Source organism: Psammomys obesus, unplaced genomic scaffold, assembly GCF_907164565.1.
Source record: "Psammomys obesus unplaced genomic scaffold, mPsaObe1.curated_primary_1811, whole genome shotgun sequence".
Classification (NCBI taxonomy): domain Eukaryota; kingdom Metazoa; phylum Chordata; class Mammalia; order Rodentia; family Muridae; genus Psammomys; species Psammomys obesus.
The window spans coordinates 897,438-918,607 of NW_026596166.1; the positions used below are offsets into that span (position 1 = coordinate 897,438).

The 21,170-nt window shown below is 51.2% G+C and overlaps 1 protein-coding gene across 2 annotated transcripts in view; it reads right to left on the minus strand.

Moving 5' to 3' along the window:
* Positions 1–7,686: 7,686 nt before the first annotated feature.
* The window catches only part of Galnt16 (polypeptide N-acetylgalactosaminyltransferase 16), an 80,840-nt gene continuing 67,356 nt past the window's right edge, over positions 7,687–21,170 (minus strand). For both annotated transcript variants that reach the window (XM_055595425.1, XM_055595424.1), the window contains exons 11-15: positions 20,758–20,850; positions 19,613–19,696; positions 14,775–14,916; positions 14,046–14,171; positions 7,687–9,893 (exon numbers count right to left, since the gene is read on the minus strand). In XM_055595425.1, coding sequence (XP_055451400.1) covers positions 9,756–9,893; positions 14,046–14,171; positions 14,775–14,916; positions 19,613–19,696; positions 20,758–20,850 — 583 coding nt within the window. In that variant the 3' untranslated portion in view covers positions 7,687–9,755. The remainder of the gene's footprint in view (positions 9,894–14,045; positions 14,172–14,774; positions 14,917–19,612; positions 19,697–20,757; positions 20,851–21,170) is intronic.

Consider the following 21,170-nt stretch of genomic DNA (forward strand, 5'->3'; position numbering starts at 1 on the left):
GCTGCCCACAGAGATCACCTCCTCCCTCCAGTAGTTTTCTGAGCAGCCGCCCTGTAGGTCTGATAAGTGCCAAAAGGTTTAACAGAAACATGGGGGCTGGGGTTACAGAAGGGACTCCAGGAGTAAAAAGCACACTGCCTAAGGTTGAATCCCCCAGATTCACAGGCCTGATACTGTAGCGTGTGTGTCTAGAATCCGAGCTCCTTTGATGAAAGGCAGACCTGAGACTCCCTGCAAGCTCACAGGCCAGCTAGCTGGGGCACACAAAGGAAACTAGTTCAAACAAGGTGGAAGGTGAGGATCAGTGCTCAAAGTTGTCCTCTGACTTCCACACACGTGTTCCCACAAAGGGAGGGATGGAGGGATGGAGAGAGGGCAGGAGGGAAGAATAGAGGAATGAAGGAGGGAGGGAAGGAAAAAAATAGGGAGGGAGGGACTTGTGGAGAGGCCTTGATGCTAACATTCTTGTCACCCTCTGTGCTGACATCTGTCTGGGCTCTAGTCTCCCGCTTGCTGGGGGGGCAGGGGGTGACTCCCGCATGGTCACCCTGCTCATTCCCATTGGTGACTTCACATTCCTAGGACTGCCATCAAATGGCAGCCGGGCTGCTTCCCTCTCACTTTCACCACAGACCTTCCTTCAGCCTTGGGTAGATGTGAGCGGTAGCCATCTTCGCACGGCTATCGGGCTCCTGGGTGTTGACTCGGTATGCTGTAAGGACAGTGCTACTGATAAAATACTACAGAAAGAAAAGATTCCTTCTGCCTTCAACCCAGTTCTGCCTCTTAGAGGCCTGGGGCCCTCCGGCAGCTCGGCTTCATAGACGAGGAATCACATTCCATGTAGACGCTTCGTGGTTCCAGCATGTCAGTAGGACCTCACTGTGGCGAGCTGTCTCCTCCTTTGCCTCCTGTGTTGTTTGTTTTGCGCCTGGCACAGTATCCTGTCAGGGATGCAAGACAAAGGAGAAGGTACTCCCCGCACCCGGTTGCCTCAGGATGAAGCTGTTTTGTTTTTTGGTTTTTTTCCTGAAGAATTAATAAGTTATATGGTTATTGTCATTTTTATTGTTTTTTTTTTTACATTTATCATGTGTGTGTACATGTTCATGGTACATGCGCATGCATGCCTTATAGCATGCTTGTTGAAGTTAGAAAACAACAGAATAGCTTACAGGGGTCGGTCCTCTCCATCTGGGTCCCTGGAGATCAAACTCAGCTTGTCAAGCTTGGCAGCAAGTGCCCCTACCAACTGAGCCATCTTGCTGGTGGCCGAGGGCAAGCACTCTACCACCGGGTCACATCCCGGCCCCAGCATGCTCATTCTTCATTTGTTAACTTTTAGAAGAAATACTGAAATATTTTGCAGGTAAAATGGCGTGATGCCTGGGGTTTGCGCCGGAGGATCCCACGGACAAGTGTGCTGAAACAGGGGTGGTCATAAACTGGCAATTGCTGACAGTAGGGGGGAGGTATTAATCGCTGCTTTTTCATATGCTTGAGGTTTCCCGTCCTTTAAGAAGGTGGAAGGGACTGACTGTGAGGCCAAGCCGTGCCTGGCTTCTGCAGACCCGGGCCTTTCTTTTTACACACCCTCTCTCATCCGTCCTCTTAGACGCATAAAGAGATGTTGCCTTCTCAGAACCATGCCCGGATAAGCCACAAAAAGAGCTTTTGGGCTGGAGGACTTTTGTCTGTGTCTGTAGCCCAAGCTAGCCTTGACCTCGTTGTCCTCTGGCCTCAGCCTCCTGAGTGCTGAGATGACAAGTGTGTACCACCATACCTGAGCAAGGAAGCTCTTGCTCTGGACTGTCTGGCCGGCTGCTTGCTGGGGGGGCTCACGGGAAGCTGGGGTGACTCTGCTGTGTCAGCTAGCCACTCTACAAGTCTAGAGACATTTGGAGCTGAAGCTGCATTTCGGACACACTCATAAGCCTCATCACCCATCCTGCGCATCTTCTAGTGCTTTCTCTCTCTCTCTAGGATACACGTGCCTGTATTATACTGCTGTCCTTGTGCCCAGTATAGTGCTTGCTGTACACTGAGTGATAAGATGTGGCATTTTGCACATGTGTGTAGTGTGTAGGCATGCATGAGTGTATGTATGTGTGTCTGTGTGTGCTTGCATGTACGTACACATACATGTGTGTGGGTATATATCCCTGTGTATACGCATCCATATGGAGGTTAGAAGTAGATGTTCGGTGCCTCCCTTGATGGAACTTCACTTCATTACTAAGCATGTTCTTGCTGACCCCAGAGCTGGGCACTTCCTTGTCTTGCTAGTTCAACTTGCTCCGAGATCCTCTTTCTCTGGCCCCGAGGGCTGGGAAGACAGGCTGGCAGCCATGCCTGTCAATTTTTTGTGGGTGCTGGGCATGTGAATTCAGTTCTTGTGTTGGCAAGGTCAGGGCTTTATCCACTGAACCATCTCCCAGCCCCACCTTAGATTTTGCTGTTGTTGTTTGTTTGAGTTTTATTGGTGTTTCTGTCTGTATATCTGTGTAAGGGTGTTGGATCCTGGAGCTGCAGACAGTTGTGAGCTGCCATGTTAGTGCTAGGAATCGAACCCTGGTCCTCTGGAAGAGCAGTCAGTGTTCTTAGCCACTGAGCCATCTCTCCAGCCCCCCACTTTAGATACTTAAAGACACAAACTCTCTGGCCCGTATTTTCATTTGCACTAAAGATGCTGCTCAGTCAGGCGTGGTGGCGCACACCTTTGATCCCAGCGTGCATGGGGGCAGAGGCAGGCAGATCTCTCTGAGTTCGAGGCCAGCCTGGTCTACAAAGGGAGTCCAAGACAGCCAAGACTACACAGGGAAACCCTGTCTCAGAAAAAACCTGAAAGAAAAGGTGCCACCCCTCTTACTCTGACTTTCACTCCCAGAGAGCTTGCCACGTGGCCGGATTTCAAAACAGTTGAGGCCCATGCCTCTTCCCTGTGCACAACTGTGAATAATCTTAACAGAACTGTTTCATATTTAAAGAACTGTAAAGAATATGTGTTTTTCAGAGGTGGTGGAGTTTAAAAATACATTCTGGGCCCAGTCCTTTCCTAGCTGTGTGACCTTGAATGACACCAGTGCTGAGTCTGGAGGTGGGCACAGGACCCACCCATCAAGGTACTGTCGAATTAGGTGAACCAATGCCATAAGCAACCAGGGAGGGTCCTGGGCACCCTAATGGCAGGTTCTCTCCACCATCCGTACCCCCTGTCTTTGCCTGTTTCCTCTCTCCTGTGCACTCCTGGGATGGAAAATCTGGGTCAGTGTGAGTAGCTGCTTAAGTGAGAGGAATATTGAGGAGAAAACCTCAGGAATTATAGCCTTCGGGAAAGCAACGACATTTCACTTAAAAATTGCTTGACTGAAGACTGTAGACATTTGCAATTTGTATGCAAATAAATGAGACTCCCCTGTCCCGGGCTGAGACATAGCCCTGGGCAAAAGCTTACGGAAGGAAGGTCTCTGCTCGGGCAGAGGAGCCTGTGTGAGCTTCCCTCCGCTGCCCCTTTAAAGGAAAGCCTTCCCCACAGCCTCCACAGCCCTACCCCTTTGCGGAGTTCATTAGTATGTCAGACAGCTAACTAGCAAGGCTGGTTCTCCTGCGGGCTTTCCGCATCTTCTCCGCTGTGAAATCCATACACTCAGTGTTTAATCAGGTACTGATTTGGCATTAACTTGCAAAGGCTCTTGGTGAAAAAGAATCTTCGCGTCGCCAGACCTCACCTGATTTCATGAAAAGCCAAGTCAACAAAGTAGGGGAGGCGGAGAACAAACTGGCACGCGTCCCCGAACTCTGACTCCGCAAAGTCAAGGGAGACATGCAGTTTTATTGTTCCCATGTCCACGCGTTCATTCATCTGGCAAGTACTTAATTCAGTACCTACTGTGCGCCTGACACTGTACTAGGAAATGTGGATATGAATGTCTTCATGAAGTTTGTAATTCAATGAGAATAAAACAAACAAAAACAAACAAAACCTTGCAGGCAGCGCTAATAAAACGCTGACTCAAGATAAAAGGGCAGCCAGCCAGGGAGCCCCTGCCAGGGCCCCTCAGCCAGGTGGCTCAGAACAGAGATGAACCTCATGAAACACCTGCCACTTACTGCCACTTAGTCATTTAGTTCTGAGAAAAGATCTCACCACTCTGCAGCCCTGGTTAGCCTGGAACTCATTACGCAGAGAGGGTTGGCTTCAAACTCCTGGGCAATTGTCTTGCCTTGGCCTCCCAAGTGCTAGGACCACAGAGGATTCCAGGTGTGCACACCCACACCCAGCAGCGATCCGTCTAGCCTGCTTGTTCTGTGTGTCTCCCGGTGTTTCGGCCTTGCTGCTTGCTTCTTCTGTGTAAAAGATGATATAAGAGCTGAGCCCAGGATACCATTCTCAGCAGCGGCCGGGAAGGAGGTGAGGGACCCAGGCGGGCTTTGGTGAGAACGTGTGCAAGGTTTGTGCGGGTTTCGGTGTCCCGGACGTACAGACAAGAGCACCAAAGGGCCAGGGTTGATATGGACTCATCACTGAGCCGTGAAAATCAGGGCGGCAAAAAGTGAGTATGCTGGGTCAGATTTTGTCTGTCTGTAGCCCAGGATGGCCTTGAATTTAAAGGACATCTCCTATCATATTTTTAAACATCTTGAGATTTGATTTATTTTTGTTTGGTGTGTGTATGAGGTCCTAAAACAATTTAGAGAACTTGGTCTCCTCCTTCCACCCTGTGGGACCTAGGACTTATTTAGGTCAGCGGGTTTGAGGGCAAGTACCTTCATCTGTTGATCCATCCTGCCAATTCAGATTTCATGATTGAGCACTGAATCTACCTTCTGTTAACTGGGTGACCAGTAAAAAATTTTAATGTTTTATTTCTTTGTGTTTTATGCACACGTGTTAGTGTTTTGCCTGCACGGTTGTCTGTGTACCATGTATATGCAGTACTGGAGGAGGCCAGAAGAGGGCATCAGATCCTCTGGAAGTGGAGTCACAGATGCTTGTAAAGCCACCACGGGGGTGATGAGAACCAAACTCAGGTACTCTGCAAGAGCAGCCAGTGCTCTTAACCGCTGAGCCATCTCTCCAGCCCACATTGGGTAATCTTGAGCGAGTGTGTTAATGTATCTGGGAGTCCTACTTTGTGGATGGTGTGACCTCAAAAAGTTGCGGGAAGGACTGAGAGAGTTTAAATGTGTGGCCCTTGGTATATTGTCCAGTAACGAGCAGGATGGCTCTAGGTGGAGGAGCCTTGGAAAGGACCCACCATGTGACTTACAGAAGCCGGTGGTATGGCACTGATTCGTCAATTAATGGATCATTGGTGTGGAAGCTTGTCTAGAAGAAAGGCAGCCATACATGGCTGCTGCTGCCGCTGAAGAGACTCATAAATCATAGAAAGAAATGCTGGCATGTGGCGCCAGGCTCAGTGGCAGCCCTCAGCCGAGCCTCACACCCACCCCTGCTCCACAGAGATCCATCACTGCCTAAGCCCTGTGGCAGGCACCCTGCTTAGCGTCTGTGAGGCCATACCACAGGGCTCAGAGCCTTCTGCCAAAGGTTGTGGCCCATAACTTCCAGTCAGGAGATCAGAACTCATCTCAGTTCTGAGTAAACCAGTTTACTCAGAAAGGAACAGGCAAGGTGGGTACCATGGCTTTAGCCAGTAATGCTAGCACTAGGGAAGGGGGGCTAGTAGGAGCAGGAGTTCAAGGTCACCCTTGGCAACATGGCAAGTTGAAGTCAGCCTAGGCTATATGAGACCTTAACAAAACAAACAAACAAAAACAAAATCAAAATAAACCATAAAAGCATGCCTCAGAATCTTGCTGAAGCAGCCATCCGTTGGTGGCACACGCCTTTAATCCCAGCACTCAGAGGCAGAGGCGGGCAGATCTCTGTGAGCAGCGCCAAGACCACACCCACTTCCCAGAACCTCAAGGGACTCCTGCCTTTGAGTGGATAGGAGAGACCCAAAGAGCAAGAAGAAAACAACCATTTCTTGGGCTTCTAAATTATTACTCTCCTCGATCCTCCCCACCCAGGGCCACTGAGTCTCCCAGGCCTCCTTATGGGGAAAAGAGCAAACAAAACAAAACAAAAGCCAGGCCTGGAGAAATGATCCCTAAGTTCAGGCCTGGCCTCTGCAGCTTTCTTCTAGATCCTTCAATGGGAATGGACTGAGTCTGCTGTGTACACCCAGAAAACGCCCAGGCCACCCAGCAAGGTGACCACTGAACCCAGCCTGGCTCCCCCTAGACCTAATTGGCCCAAGGCAGGCATCACCCAGATGGTTCTGGAAGCTGTTGGGAAGCATCATTTTCAGAAGGATTGAGCATCTCGTTGACTCACACCATTCAGCAAAAAAAAAAAAAGGGGGGGGGCTATATGTGTGCGTTCATTCGAGTGTGTGCTTGAGCATCTTTCTATTTTTTTTTTTTTTACTGGCTTGTTCCACCAGTGGCCGCTGGCCAGGAGAGCACAGCCCCTCTCCTGCTTCATGACCAGGCTTTAACTGAGCTCCTGGCAGGCAGGTTCTCTTACCATGAGAGAAGTTGACTGGGTCCCCTCCCTCCTGGAAGAGTGGTGACTCAGACCAGCACAGGGGACAAATGCCAGACAAGAGTTGGGTGTGGTCGTAGGGACATTGTGAACTTTAGTCTCTCCAGGTTTCCTTTTTTGGTCCCTGGTGGGAGAGGACCACACCCCAGACAGTGCTACAGAAGAGTCCTGAGGCTGCCTGAGGAGCAAGTAGAGCTGTCTGCACTGATCTCTCACAAGAGTAAACAGAGAGCAAAAGGAAGAACCTTGGTGAAGATCAAAGCCAAGTGACTTGCGAGTGCCGGTCAGCAGGGAGCACTTGAGTTCCATGTTCTGCACCACAGGAGGCAATCAACGAGCCAGCCAGTGAGTTAGACAGACAAAATACAGAAAAATGAAGCCACATCCCAGGACCCAGGAAATGCTTTCTTCTGGACAGTCGGGAGGCTGACCCTAGCAAACATTGCTCCTGTGTCCCCAGCCCTAGGCTTTCCTGCAGGCTCATGTGAGGCCTCTGTGTGCAGTGGGGGAGGGAGTTGTTGGCAGCACTCTGGCCGCTCCACAGCAGTTTATACACACACCAAGTCAGTACTTATTTTTATCTGGGTAGGCTCAACTTCTGATCACAGAAGTGGTGGAGTATGTCTATTGGTTTCTATGGAAACTGTTAGGTAGAGCATCTGCTGCCCGATCAAACAAACCTAAGCTGGTGGGACTCTTCTCGAATGATTTTGCTGTTTTTACCCAGGAAGACCATCATGCCTGAATGCTTCCCTGTGAACAGAGCAGGGAAAAAGCAGGTCTGAGAGACTAGAATGGCTCCCAGGGAAAAAGAACCGTTTGAGTGCAAGCATGGTGTCATGGCCACATCTATTCTGAGAAGCCCTGGGATTTCTATTTCTAAGCAGCAACAGGACCTCCATGATGAAGCAAAGAATGTGGGCTCAGCCCGACACCCCACTTCCTGGGTCCCCGCCTGCCCTAGCAGCAAGGCCACCTGCTGGCTTCACACAGAACAGCTGTCCCCCAGATACAGGAGAGGATTCACCTTGAGCATGTTCCTATCATTCATTCCACCTAATAGAGACCTGATTCCCCACCGGGCAGTGGAAACCGGCTTGCAAAGTTCTAAATCAAAGGTGCTAGCACATGTAGACATGTAAGAAGTGTTTTTATTCCAGGTGTGTTTCTTAAAGACAGCGTCCTCCAGGACAGCTTAGTGGCACATGCTTTGGTCAAGAAGAAAAGCAAAAACAGAGTTGGACCGAGTCCCTGCAACAGACAGCTGACAAGTGCAGAGCCTGGTCTGACCACAGGAAATGGGGGGAGAGGCCCTCTCAAGGCTCTCTGAGTGGCAGTCCTTACATTCACATGGAGAAGCCCAGGTTCCCAGCCCCAAGATGGAGCAGGGCCCAAGCCTCTAAGGAAAAGCCTCCACTTTGGCCCCATTTCTGTCCTAGACTGAGGCAGGAGGCTTCCCAGAGGGTTACAGGGTCCAAGGCCAGGTCTGTAGATAGCAGTGTGTAAGACATCCCAACAGGAGAGGTGAAACTTGGTCACCAACGTGAGGGGCCCTCTGCCGAGCCCAGGGGTGCACACATATTTGGCACAGAACTGCTGAGAGGGTGCTGGTGAAAGGCAGAGGTGCAAGGTAACTGCTGGAGAACCTTCCAGAGTGGGTACCACAGACCAGAAACTTGGCTTCTAACACTGAGCGATATACAGGCCAGGCCTGGCAGGGCAGGAATATAGAAGCAGAGCCGCAGATAGTGGTGGTGCTGATCCAGAACAGAGGATCAGATCCTCTGGAAACCAGGAAGCAGGGGAAAATCCAGGCTCCACTCCCACCTAAAGAAATTACATCTGTACACACACATGCAGCATTCTGGAGATTCCTAGACCTTCTGGAGTCTGTAGACTCCCTGTGAGCATGTGGCTGTCTGGTCTATGAAAGACGAGGGGGCTCCTGGGGTAAGAGTGACCTCCTTAGACTGGCTTACTTTAGAAGGAAGACCCCAAGAGTTCTGGGATCTTTTATCCAGATTAGACTGTGTGAGCCAGTGGTGGGGAGAGGGGTGGGATTTCAGAATGGGACCAAGGTGTGGTCTCTGTGTTCTCAGTAGTGGGAGAGGAGAGAGCAGGGGGTTCTCTGCACACACAGGAGCCACTGGCCAGCGTGGCAGCCCACTGCAATCGCTGGCCTTTGGAGAAGGGCCGTAGCATGAGGTCTGGCCTGGGTGACTTGGTCTCTACTGACTGGGAGATGGTTATACTTCAGAAAGGGGATGTAATTCTGACCAGCCACCCTGCCCCATCACACTGTGTTTACAGAGGCAAAGACCTTTGTAAAAGGTGGGGGTCCAAGAGAGTGAGCAAAGATGAGAGCATTTCAGGGTGTGTGATCAGGAGCCAGTTAATAGGGACAGGGTGTACCAATTTCTCCTACAGGCCCAAGTGTGAGGTCTTGGCCTGACATATGGCTAAGTGAAAGTGGGGCCCACTTAATTAATTATGCCCCAGGTCCCTTTTATGTACTCTCTTGCTAAGAATGTGGTCACCTAGAGGGGCTGTAGGCATATGTTAGGCCTGGGGCCTGATGCTGGCAAAGCATGGACAGGATGATGTCCTGGAAAGAGATCTTGTTTTTTTGGTACTTCACGGCCAGCTGCTTCTCCATCCACATTCTTTGAATCCCCATCCTCTGCTCCCAGAATGCATCCTTCCCTCACCCACCCACTGGACTGTACCTCCTATCCTTTCCTGTACCTTAGCTGCCCTTGCCTTCAGCCTCTTCATACACAATGCCACTTGTCCTCTTGTGTTGACCTCAGGCTAGCCCATGGCCCAACTTGGCTCCTCTGTAGGTTTCTGTCCTTGCCCCACTTAGGCAACAAGGAGAAAGCCCACATACCACTGTCTGGGGCAACCAAAAGGGCCAAGGGAGAAGACAGAGGGCCAGGAGCAGCTGCCAAGTCCCTACCCAAGACAGCTGCATTCTAACCATCTCCTCTCCCAGGGCAAGGCTGGAGTGGCACAGAGGGCATGGTGCTCGCCAACTGCACCCGCCCTGAACTAGCTTTGGAGAAACGCGTGGTAGGGGTGTGTACTGATGATCCAGTAGAAATGTGAGGAGATGGGAAACAGCCCGATTGACACTCCCCCACCCTAGCCCCTTCCGGTCCCCAAGTCTCATGCAGAAGGTACAGGAGGCTGGGGGCTCCCATCATGTGTGTGGCAGCGGTTGCCATTGCTGGGCCTGGGCATCCGCCTGACACTTGCTGGTCACCAGCTGGGCAGCCTTTGTCTCCAGGCAGAGGCCGCTGACGGAATGCTGGATCAAAGATCCTTTCCTTCTCCATTTCTGGGTGGAAGGGAGAGGGCGGGAAAGAAGAAGAAAGTGATTAAAAATAACAATATATGAGCTGAGGGCGGAGCTTAGTGATACAGAACCTAACCCAACATGAGCAAGGCTGTACTCCATGGCCAGCACAGGGCCAAAAAGTGGTTTGTACTTTCACTTCACGTGCATGCACACAATACTGCATATGCCTAGGACACGCCACACACATTTATTTATTTCCTTGGGTGTGTAACTGTATGCATTTGCATTTTCCTAGACCTGTGTGAGCATGTGCTTTCGTGGACGCCACAGGTTGATGTCATGTGTCTTCCTTTATCACTTATCTTTTGTTTTTGTTCTTCTTTTGTTGTTGTTTTGGGATGGGGGGTTGAGACAGGGTTTCTCTGGGTAGCCTTGGCTGTCCTGGACTCGCTTTGTAGACCAGGCTGGCCTCGAACTCACAGAGATTCACCTGCCTCTGCCTCTGCCTCCTGGGATCAAAAGTGTGCGTCACCATGCCTGGCTTCATCTTATTTTTTTTGATACACTGGGCTGGCAGGGACCCTCCTGTGGGCTTCTCCCCAGGGCTGAGGCCACAGGCTGAGCCTGGCCTCTTATGCGGGTGCTGGGGATCCAAACTGAGGCCCTCGTGATGACGCAGCAGGCGTGCTCACCGCCGCAGTGTCATCTCCCCAGCCCTCATCCCCTTCCTTTAGAACAGACTGTGTCCTTCTGCGGGTGCTCACTTCTGTAGTATGGCCCAAAGTTACTGTACAGCTCAGAGGAAGCAATACTGACCGTGCGCTGTGTCCAACCCAGAGGTGGGTTTGATTTGGCCTGCGCGGTGTTATTTTAAAACCCCAGCTTAACCGTCACCTCAAATCTGCATTTCCAGTTTCTCATGGGACACTAGGCCCAGTTTCTATCAGCTGGCTGGTCTGGCGCTCTCCCTGCTCTCTGCTGGGCGGGGGGGGGGGGGGAGGGCTCTCATTCCCCAGCTCCCCAGAGTCCCAACCCGGCTCTGACTTTTCTCCCCTAGCAGTCCCAACCAGTTCCCTGCAGCTATGCAGGTACCGAGGTTGTGAGGTGAATGTCTTCTCCCTGGAAAAAAGGCTTTCTCCTTCCTGCAACCGTACCTGCCACTACCTGCGCAGTCACGGCTCACACAGTGGGGTGAAGGTGGTGGAGTCACAAAGGGTATCCTAGCATTTTCTTCTTTCACGCTTGACAAGGTAAGGGGTGGGGGGAGTTGTTCCCACAGGACATTTCAGAATGATTGAGGGTGGTGCGTCACCCAGGACATGGAGACGGAAGGCAAGGCTGCGGCCCAGGTTTGGAGACTGAATAGCAATCAATGCCAGTGTTGTTGTTTCTCGCCTACTTTCTGCACAGCCACATCCCTTTCCTTATATCCACCTTATCTCTCTCTGAGGTGGCAGAGCTCATGACCACCAGACTGGAGCCCTCAGAGCTCCGAGGGAGAGGGTCCATGTTCTCACTGTGTAGCTAGGGGGCAGAGATGAGCCGCACTCAACTGTGGAGACACTGTTACTCAAAAACGGGCTGAGCTCCCACACGAACACCCGCATCTCCAGTTTCTCTTTGGATACTGGGCTGCTCTTGCAGCCTCTCACATCTGACTCCAGTGGTCCAACCTCTAACAACGCCAAGCTGGGAATACTATGGACTCTTCTTTTGCCCGGGAGAAGGTGAGGGCCACCCCTGGCCCCTGCTGTTCAGACTTAGCGCTGTCTTGGTATGCAGCTTTCAATAGTGTGGTGGCTGCTCCTTTTGCCTCCCTTACCAGGTTTCCTTGAGAGCCAAACCATGCTCTTCCTTCTTCACTTCTTGGATATGATCTGTACATTCCTTGGCACGGGGAAGTGATGAGCAAATGAATAACTCTACTGGCAGAAGTCTTACTTCCAGCCAGAACTTGTGGGCAGTCTCTCGCACCAGCTCTCCCAGCCACTCAATCCTGAGGCCGCGCAGGCTGCACCGCCTATGTTTGGGCACTCCCTTGTGCCCAGTCCCAGCATTTGTGGATTCATCTGGCAGTGCAGCTCATTACTGTATGAGTGAGGAACCTGGGGGAGTGTCGGAACTGGGACTTGCTGACTCCACTGCACCTCGTCCAACTCTCAGGAGCCTCATGAACACCTGAAGCCCAACTGGCATCAAGGCTAATTTGGGACCAGGAAGGAAAGCCCAGACTCCAGAAGATACTGAGAGCGGGAGAGCTGACCATTTGTCCTCCACGGTGGTGAGAGGCAAGGCAGCACCCAGAGTGTTGTAGGTGGGGTGATGACTAGCAGGGCTTGTAGGAACATAATGTATGCAGTTCGTGAACATGTGGGTCTTGGGGATCGAACTCAGGTCATCAGGATTGGCAGCGAGTGTCTCTTCTGTCTACACTATTTTACAGAGAAGTATTTTGAGTGGACCTGTCTGGGAGGACACCAGAAGGCTCTGACCTCAGCATAGAGGTGTTTATGGGCTCAAGGCTCTCCCCTCAAGATGGGGTTGAGGTTCCAGCTGAAGGGCAGACTGCACCAGCCCCATTGCATGATAGGGCGAATGTGGACTGCAAATAAATACTAACAACTGGGACAGGGGTCATTGGAGGGAGATGATGGTAGAGAATATCAATTGAGATCTCTTTGTAACAGTGATTGAGCTACATTTGTCATATAGTGGAGGAGGGTGGGGGAAGGGACAACGGGGATGTGGGGGTGGTGATGGCCTAATCCATTTTAGGTAGCAGGGGAGGGACACAGGCCTCTAGGCTGAGGAAAGTGGACTGCCCCAGGCCAAGGTGTGAGTTCTCACTTTCTCCATCCCCCAACCATTTTGGAGCCCAAAATGATAGGCAGAGAAGACCAAGGGTGGGGGCTGCTGTCGAGGAAAGAAACAGGTTTAGTAGGAGGCTCAGCTCCCAGTTAGAGAGTGACTAAAGTAGGAAGAACCTTTCAAAGGAAGGATTAAGGACCCAACATGTTAGAGTTCAGAAATAATCCATCCTTTTCATTGTAGAAAGCTGTTTTTCTTTCTTTCTTTCTTTCTTTCTTTCTTTCTTTCTTTCTTCCTTCCTTCCTTCCTTCCTTCCTTCCTTCCTTCCTTCCTTCCTTCCTTCCTTCCTTCCTTTCTTTCTTTCTTTCTTTCTTTCTTTCTTTCTTTCTTTCTTTCTTTCTTTCTTTCTTTTCCTGTGTATGTGGGGAGGAAAGGGTGAGTGGTGTGCATTTCGTGGCTGCAAGCTAGCAGAAATGGCCAGCTGGCCCAGCAAGCAGGCTGTAGTGCGCTTCCCCGCCCCTCCCACCATGACTCTCAAACAAAAAGGCTGGAAGGAGAGAAGCTGGCTGCTTTTCCAGAAGAGAACAGCAAACTTGCACTCACGCCTTTTAACCAGGAAGAATGCAGCAGCGAAGAGAGGGGCTGGCTCCAGAAGCCTAGTGTTTAGTGCTCTGTCCCTGGCTGCCATATGCCCTGAGCAGGTGACAACATTTCTCAGAGCATCAGTTTTTCCTTTCACAAGTCAGCCTGACCCGTTTCCTAGGACACATCTGATGCTAGTTATGTGAGCTTGCAAATCTCGGTATCTGGACCTCAGATTCCCAGTGAGTCCACAGTCACGAAATCCGTACTAAGTTCTGGCTTAAGTCTGTGGGTTTAAGAGCCACACTGACTTGCGTTTAATTCCTAGATAGTTCCACCCTTTTCCAACTCCGGGAGCCGATAGCCTGTTGTCAAGGGAGCCTTGGCTCACTCACTGAACAATAGGGCTAGTTGAGACCTATCTTACCAGGGGGCTAGAAGTGGAGGATATGCAATGACTCTCAAAGTGAAACGTCCAGCATAGTGTGGGCGTCAGAGCTAGCTCTTATTTGAGTTTTGCAGTTGTCGTCAAGAGCGGGGCCAGCAGCATTAACAAGACAAATTGTTCCTGCCCTCACACCGGCAGGGCTAATGTTAAACAAACACTTAGCTGCAGTGTCTGCTCATGAGTGAAATGATATGCTGGACTTAGATGATGCCGGAGGCTCCTCTGATCCCCATTCTAGACGGTTTGTCTTGAAAGCACATGCCTCAAGGTGAAAGTCCCCTCTCAGGGTCTGCCATCCCCTCTCAGTGTCCCTTGGGGCTGTTGGCCATCTGTGTCTGGCGGTGGAGGCTTACCTGCTTGCTTTCTTTAGGGTTGCACACCTGCAGCATTACTGAGGATCCAGGGGAGGACACTGAGGTGGAGATGGCAGCCAGGCATTTCCCCTGCTGCTGGATGAGGTGGTCGCTGAACAGCCATGCCTGTAAGACAGGGAAAGGACAGCTCCGGATGGACAGATATGGCTAGACAGGCAAACCACAGGTAGACCAGGGACTTTCCCAGGCTTTTTGCGAATAACTGTAGAAGCTAAAGGAGAGTTTCAATGTTGCTTTATGTTAGAAAATGTTCATAATCAAATATTAAGACGAGGATGCTCAGCCGGAGCCGACCAGAGGGCAGTCAAGGAGGCTCCAAGGGATGCTGGAGATAGGGAAGAATGAAGGGACATAGGACCTAGCTAGGTCCATGATAGGGTCTCCAGGACCTTCTCTAGAGCTGATGTGGGGGAGGCACGCATGCGTTAGCTACGTGCACAGAGTCCCAGAGACCGTGAGCCCATCACACACACCTGAACTGTACTCCAGCGTAGAACTGGCAGCATTTCGTCCTTGAGAAGAGGAAGTGGGAGACACAGGGCTGGAAAGGGGTGTGTGTGTGGCAGGAGCAAAGTGTGAAGAGCCCTGGGAAGGTGACGTATGGCCGTTGCAGAAAGAGTGGACAAAAAGCGCACAGAGAGAAGTCCTAACCCCACTCCTGGCCAACCCTCTTGGCTCCTGTCCTGCTCTTGGCCCTAAGCAGCGTACCTGGGCTGGTGGAGGGCTCTTGGCAGACCCTCTGCAGATCCCCATACCAAGCAGGAGGTCACCAGCTGTGTTCTGGCCCTGGGATTCTAAGCAGTTGACTCCTTGCTTAATGACACCAGGGAGCACTTCCTTCACGGGGACACTGAGGAGAAACGCAGGGTCAGGCTGCTTCTCAAGCTAACCCACCCCTTCCTCCAGGGGGCAGCACACAGTCACTGAGGTCTCTGGGACTCGAAAGCTGAGGGGGACGGTTAGGGGTATGAACAGGGTGTCAGGAGAGGGAGGAACAGCCCCAACCCCAGTAGGTTCTTTTGTTTATGTATTTGTTTTTAATTTTTATTGTATATATATGAATGCTCTGTCTTCATGTACACCTGTATGCCAGAAGAGAGCATCAGATCCCAGTATGATCCACCATGTGGTTGCTGGGAATTGAACTCAGGACATCTGGAAGAGCAGAAGGTTGTTTTTAACCGCTGAGTCAACTCTCCAGTGCCCCCAGTAGGTTCTTATGGGAGTCCCAGGGATGACCTTAGAGGTCAGCCTGAGACACAGGGGACCCTGAGAAGACACTCAGGCCTGACTCACAGGACTCCTCAGCACAGAAGCAGACACCTGGGAGCTTAAAGGTGGCCTCAACACCCAATCTCAAAATAACAGGGAAGGGGTGATTTTGGAGCGGCTAACTGAAAAAGCACAAACATGCAAAGATGTTCAGTCTCACTATGATTAAAGAATGCATTAGAGAGCAACCATTGTTTGTTTCCCACGTATTTGTCTGTGTGTGTGTGCGCTTTAAACAATGCCCAGTGTTGGCATTACCTGGGGGACCTACTCCACCAGCAAGATCATGAATTAGTTAAACTTTGGGAGAGAGCAGGGTGGAATTAAGCATCAGAATTCTTAAAATGTGCATGTCCTTGACCGAAGAATGGCAGTTTAAGGAATTTAACAACAACAAAAAAAGAGCTGGGTGTATGAAAAGACATTCGTAACAGAATGACTGATACGGAAAGCATTGAAAATTTCTGGTTGCCCAGCAACTGAGCTGGACTAAGATACATCCATAGGCTGGAAACCCTGTACCCATTACAGATGACTGTGAAAGAAAACCTGGGAACACTCAGCCTGCCTCTGAGGGAAGCTTCAAGCTATCACATTATTAAAACATCTCATGTGCCAGAAGAATGCTTAAACCCACGCACACCTGAGCACACTCATTGATAACCTCTGGGTAGCTAACTTAGGGAGGCTGCCATCCGCAGCTGACAAAGGCTCGAATACCTGGTTTTGGGGGGCTCATGAGTAATGCAGCCATCATAAGGGTTTGGGAACCATGAGTGCTCAGAACCTCACCCCGGGCCGAGGCTCCCTGCTCCTTAATGCCTCTGTCCAGAGAGAGCCTGGGCCCTGGAAGAGCATATATCTGCCATTCCTTGATCTCAGCCAAGGCAGGTCTCGGCCAAGGCAGGTCTTCCCAGGCCTGTTCAAGAGCCCATGGGAGCCAGCACTGATTTGCTCTCAGAGGGTCCCCTCACACACATTGGTGGTGGTATCCACCACTGAACTCGCCTTCAGAGCCAGAGCTGTTGTACGGGTCCAGGGCAGAAGTTGTAACTGCGGGCCCTGAGCTGAATGTGGCTGTCAGACACATTCCGCCTGCTCCACAGAGAGAGGTTACCGCTGCTTTTCATCAGCTGGCAATTTTAAAAAGAGGGGGCTGGCACGATGGCTGGGTAGGTAAAGGCACTTGCCACTAAGCCTGACAACCAGACTTCAATCCCGGGGACCCACGTGGTAGAAAGAGAGAACTGACCTTCTGCAGCTTGTCCAAGTCCCCACCCACATTCAATAAATTAATTAAAATGTGATTAGAATATATTTAAAAGCCTAAGGATGCTCAGTTGGTGAAATGTCTGCCGCCCGGAAGCAGCAAAGACATGAGTTCAGATCACAGCACCCATGCAAAAGCAGGTATGGTCACTTGTACGTGAGACTCTAGTGGGTGGAGACAGGCAGATTCTGTATGTAGCTAGACAATCCAGTCAACTGGTGGACCCCGAGTTCAGTGAAAGATCCTGACTCAAGAGATGAGGTAGAGCATAACAGTGGAGGACACCAGCTCTGGACTCTCTCTTCTACCCCCTTAGTTCCCCCCCCACCCCTCATTTTTTAAAAAATGGGGAGATCAGGCCCTCTGAGCTGGCGCTCCAGTGACACTCACTCCAGTGACAGCTGTCCTGGGGAGCAGCTGTCTTCCCCACTGCTCACCCCATCCTGTGACTTGCCTCTCTCCATCCCATTCCTTGCTCCTCTGACTGACAGAAGCAGCTGAGCTTGCAATTCCTACCAGGAAAAGCGTCACCATCCCTGCTGTGTCTGTTTCCCTCTCTGCCCAAGCGGCCTTCCAGGGGGCCTTTGAGAATGGAGAATTGTGTACTGTGGGGAATGCTTCAAGCAGTGCAGGGTTATTCTGATTCCCCCCCCCCATTGCTCTTCGGTCCCACCCCCTATTCTTAGTGGCATATGCCAGCTGGATCAAGCTGCCAGAGGGGACGCAGGCCCGGTGGGGACTCCCCAGTGATGCTCCTGTCCGGCAGCTCCGTCAAGAGCAGAGGCAGCTTCCATGATGTGTCGCTGTGACAGCAGTCCTAGAAGGCTGAGTCCCAGGTGGCACTCACCATCATCTTCCTCAGCGGCCTGGCAGAGCAAGCCAAGCTGTCCTGTTTGTGGGCGGCCCTCTGTGCCTGCACCTGCCTCTCCCAGTAGCTCTCCTCTGAGCAGGGCTGCCATTAGACCTCACAATGCTTTCGCAGAAATAGCAGCAGCACCCACTGCTCAAGTCGCCTTACTTCCACCTACTGGAAAACTGTTACAGCGTAGTATTTTGGTTAAGAACGCTTCCTGCCATCTGCTTGAAGTTATTGTAGTGAGTCTGCAATGGCCACTATGTGACTAGCACCTTATGAAGGTGTGATGCAATCTGCATTGCTGTTTGGGACAGTCACTAATCAAAGGGATGAATTAGCAGCCGCTGAGGCCTGCTGAAGCCTGCTGAAGCTGGGCCTGGACACAGAGCAGAGCTGCGGCAGGACCACAGGCAGGCCTAGCAAGGTGGAAGCTCTTTTAGCCTTCTCAGACTTTGTGTTGACTACATGAGACATGCAGGCAATCTAAGGATCCTCCCCATGGAGGGGCATTGACATGAATCTGACCCACCCCTTCACCCTTCACGCTAGAGTGAACCAGCCAAATAGGCCGGAACCACAGAACCAACAGCAGGAGGCACATTTTCCTCACTCAACACACTTAATGCACTGCCCTATCCTAGGATAGATCCAGGTTTGGGATAGAGCACTTCTTCAGCTAGGGTGTGGAGGGGAAGGACCCATTTTTCTATCTCCCCAGTTCCTCAGCTCCTCATGCCAGCCTGGGGTCCAACATGCCATCCAAACATAGGAACCTTGACAGCGGGTAAGTCACTGCTTCTCTCTCTTCCTCAGTGTGTCAGAAGTGCCGTGTGAACGAGCGTGGGCTCCCTGCCCTTCAGCAAAATGCACAATCGCTGCACTCTCGTGAATCAGTATTCTGTGCTTCTCAGCGAGGGGCCAGAGGGCCTGAGGCTCCTTGGCCGCCAGCTTGCTTCCACGGAGGCTGGAGTCACTTGGGTTGTTGTTCAGGAATTTCTTAGATGTTTCCAGCAGTCAGTTTGGGCTTGATGCTTTTCAGGCAGGCTGTGTTTGGAACTTTGAGTTATATTATCTGGGTTCAGCATCTAGCTAATTTCCAGGGCTTGGCTGCAACCTAACAGTGGGAACTTTGCAGGCATTGGCTGTGCCCTGGGAAAAGCTGGTTTCCCTCCTTGCAGAATCTGTAGGCAGTGAGGGGTAGAGTGTCTGGGAAAGCCATGACAACATCCTTGAGAGAAAGAAGCCACAGGGGAATGAGCATGCTCCCCAGGTAACTGTCCTAAAGGATGGAAGCTAACTCCAGACACGCCCAAGCCTTGCTCGCTAGAATTTATCCACTCAAAAATGTTCATTTTAAACACCATTTGCTCAGTGTCTTGTTTTGTGATAGGGACCAGGAGACAGGCATGGACAAAACAGGTGATGGCTTCCGCCTCGGGGAGCTTCCAGGCAAGAGCAGGAGATGACATCATATTAACCAGCTAGTGTGTATGTGAGATGCTGATGTAGGCCCCAGAGGAATGTCAATTTAGTATTTGGACAAAGTGTCCCCGGGGAGAGGACAAATGAGCCCAAATTCAAAGAGGCTGAGGAAATGAACCGTGCAACCAAGACTCCAGAAAGGACTTAGATTCAGGAAGAAGGAAGCTAGGTGGACCCCTTCACAGACAGAGTGCTTTCTTGCCTTCCTCAGTTCACTTCAGAGCACAGCCCCCTGCCCCCTGCACAGACACGGGCTCATTTGCATTTTGCTTCCTCGTTGCTAGAACAAACATTTCCCTATGCCTTTTTGGTCGGTCTCTGTGATTACATACTAACGGATGCCTACTGTTTGTCTAAATGGATGTATCAGTGGTCCACTGGGCCAGCCTAAGCGTTAGCTGCCTCTCATTTTCCCAGAGCAGACTGGCTCGCATGGTCTGCGGTCAACAGCTCTGCGCTCTGATGACTTTATCTCCCTGGGATGAGCTTCCAGCAGAGAGAGAGAGAGAGGACAGGGTCAAAGAAAACGCAGCCCTATCATGCCTGCCTGGTAACTCCTAGCCTCCTCTGTTCCCTCAGAGCGAAGATGAACACGGCATCTGGGGAATGCAGACTCAGGGTAGAGCAGGTCACTGCGCCCTGGTCCCGGAAGGGGGATGCACTCACGTGAGCTCAGGGTAGACATTCTCCAGGTACCAGCGGAAGGACTTGCAGTCCAGTTTCTTCCTCTGCTCGATCCGTGTGGCCACACTGAAGTGAAAAACAAAGCTGGAGAAGGACCGAGATGGGGGGGGGGCAGCCCCCCCGAGGGGGGGGGAACCACAGAGGGCGAGCCATGAGCATCTTTCAGGCATCTGGCAGGTCGCAACCCTCTGATGTACCGTTGGGACGTGCACTTCAATCTCACCGTCCTCGGCTGTACCAACCACAGAGGCCACCATGAGGACCCCGTCCCCCCATGGCCAGCTATCTGAGTAAAGGGGGCCTCCACTGTTCACCTTGGGTTTTTGTGAAAGTCAAAGGAGCACATGGAAAGCTTAGACCAGGGCAGGTCCTCAGTAAACGTTCAAAGAAGTACTTAGTGGCTTGCCTTTCTTCTTTTTAAGGACCGATAGAAGTGAATAAGGGCACAGGGATGGCTCATTCACCATTGATCACTAACAGTGTTCTCAAACTTTTCTGACTACAAAATGAGCAAGGAGGCCAGCTTGCCTTACATCCCACGGACACACAGCTATCCGCGCACACCTCTGCACACATACACATTGAAACATGAAACAATATTTAACCACAGGTTGCAATCAACCCTGATTTTCTAGTCTGTTTGGCATTGAACTCATCTATCGTGTCTTTCTTATCCACCCCCCCCCCCTTTTTTAAAAATTGCTGATGCTCATTCACTAAATTGGTGTCATAATCCATCTGTAATTTCAAAAGGCTTAATTAGACAATGGCCATCATGGAAAAGTAGGCTGACAGATCACGGGTTTGGAAGGGCGTGGAGGCAAACCGACCTTGTCCTCTGTAGGCAACCGTGTCGTAACTACTACCTCAGACGCCGCTCTTCCGGAAGGCAGCTTTGAATGGGCTACACTTTCAACTCTCATGGAGAAACTTCTCTTCTTATCTGTCTCTAGGAAGTATGGAGGACCAGGGTCTTGTCTACCCATCCCACTCCTTCCCAGAGCCCAGAGAATCAAGACGAGCCAGGACTTTGTTACTAGGGAGACTGAGTATGCGCCTATTTCATATTTGCTGTGCTGTGCAAACATGCGTGGAGGGAGGCGGCCACGGGATTTGGAGGGACGCACCTGCCAAAGGCCTTCCCGATGGCCGAGGGCCGGGCCTCATAGTAGTATTGCTTGTATTCATCCATCCACACCTCCGCGGTACGCTTTGTATTCCTGAAAGCAGAGAAAGAGCAAAACCAAGTCAGCAGAGAGCGGGAAGAGTCAAGGGAGGGTCGGTGTGAGTTCTTACAGTTGGAAATGTGGTGCTGGGGCCTCATGTCTGCAGGGCAGCCACAAAGCCACTGAGCTCGAACCACAGACCTCTTTTACTCTCACTGAGATTTGGTCTCAAGAACCTACCTAGGCTGGTCTTGAAATCACTCCGTAGCTCTTGTTGGCCTTAAAACTTCAATCCTCCCGCCTTAGCCTTTGAAGTGGCTGAGGCTACAGGCCTGTACTCTCAGGCCTGGCTGTCTGTCAATTAACAATATACA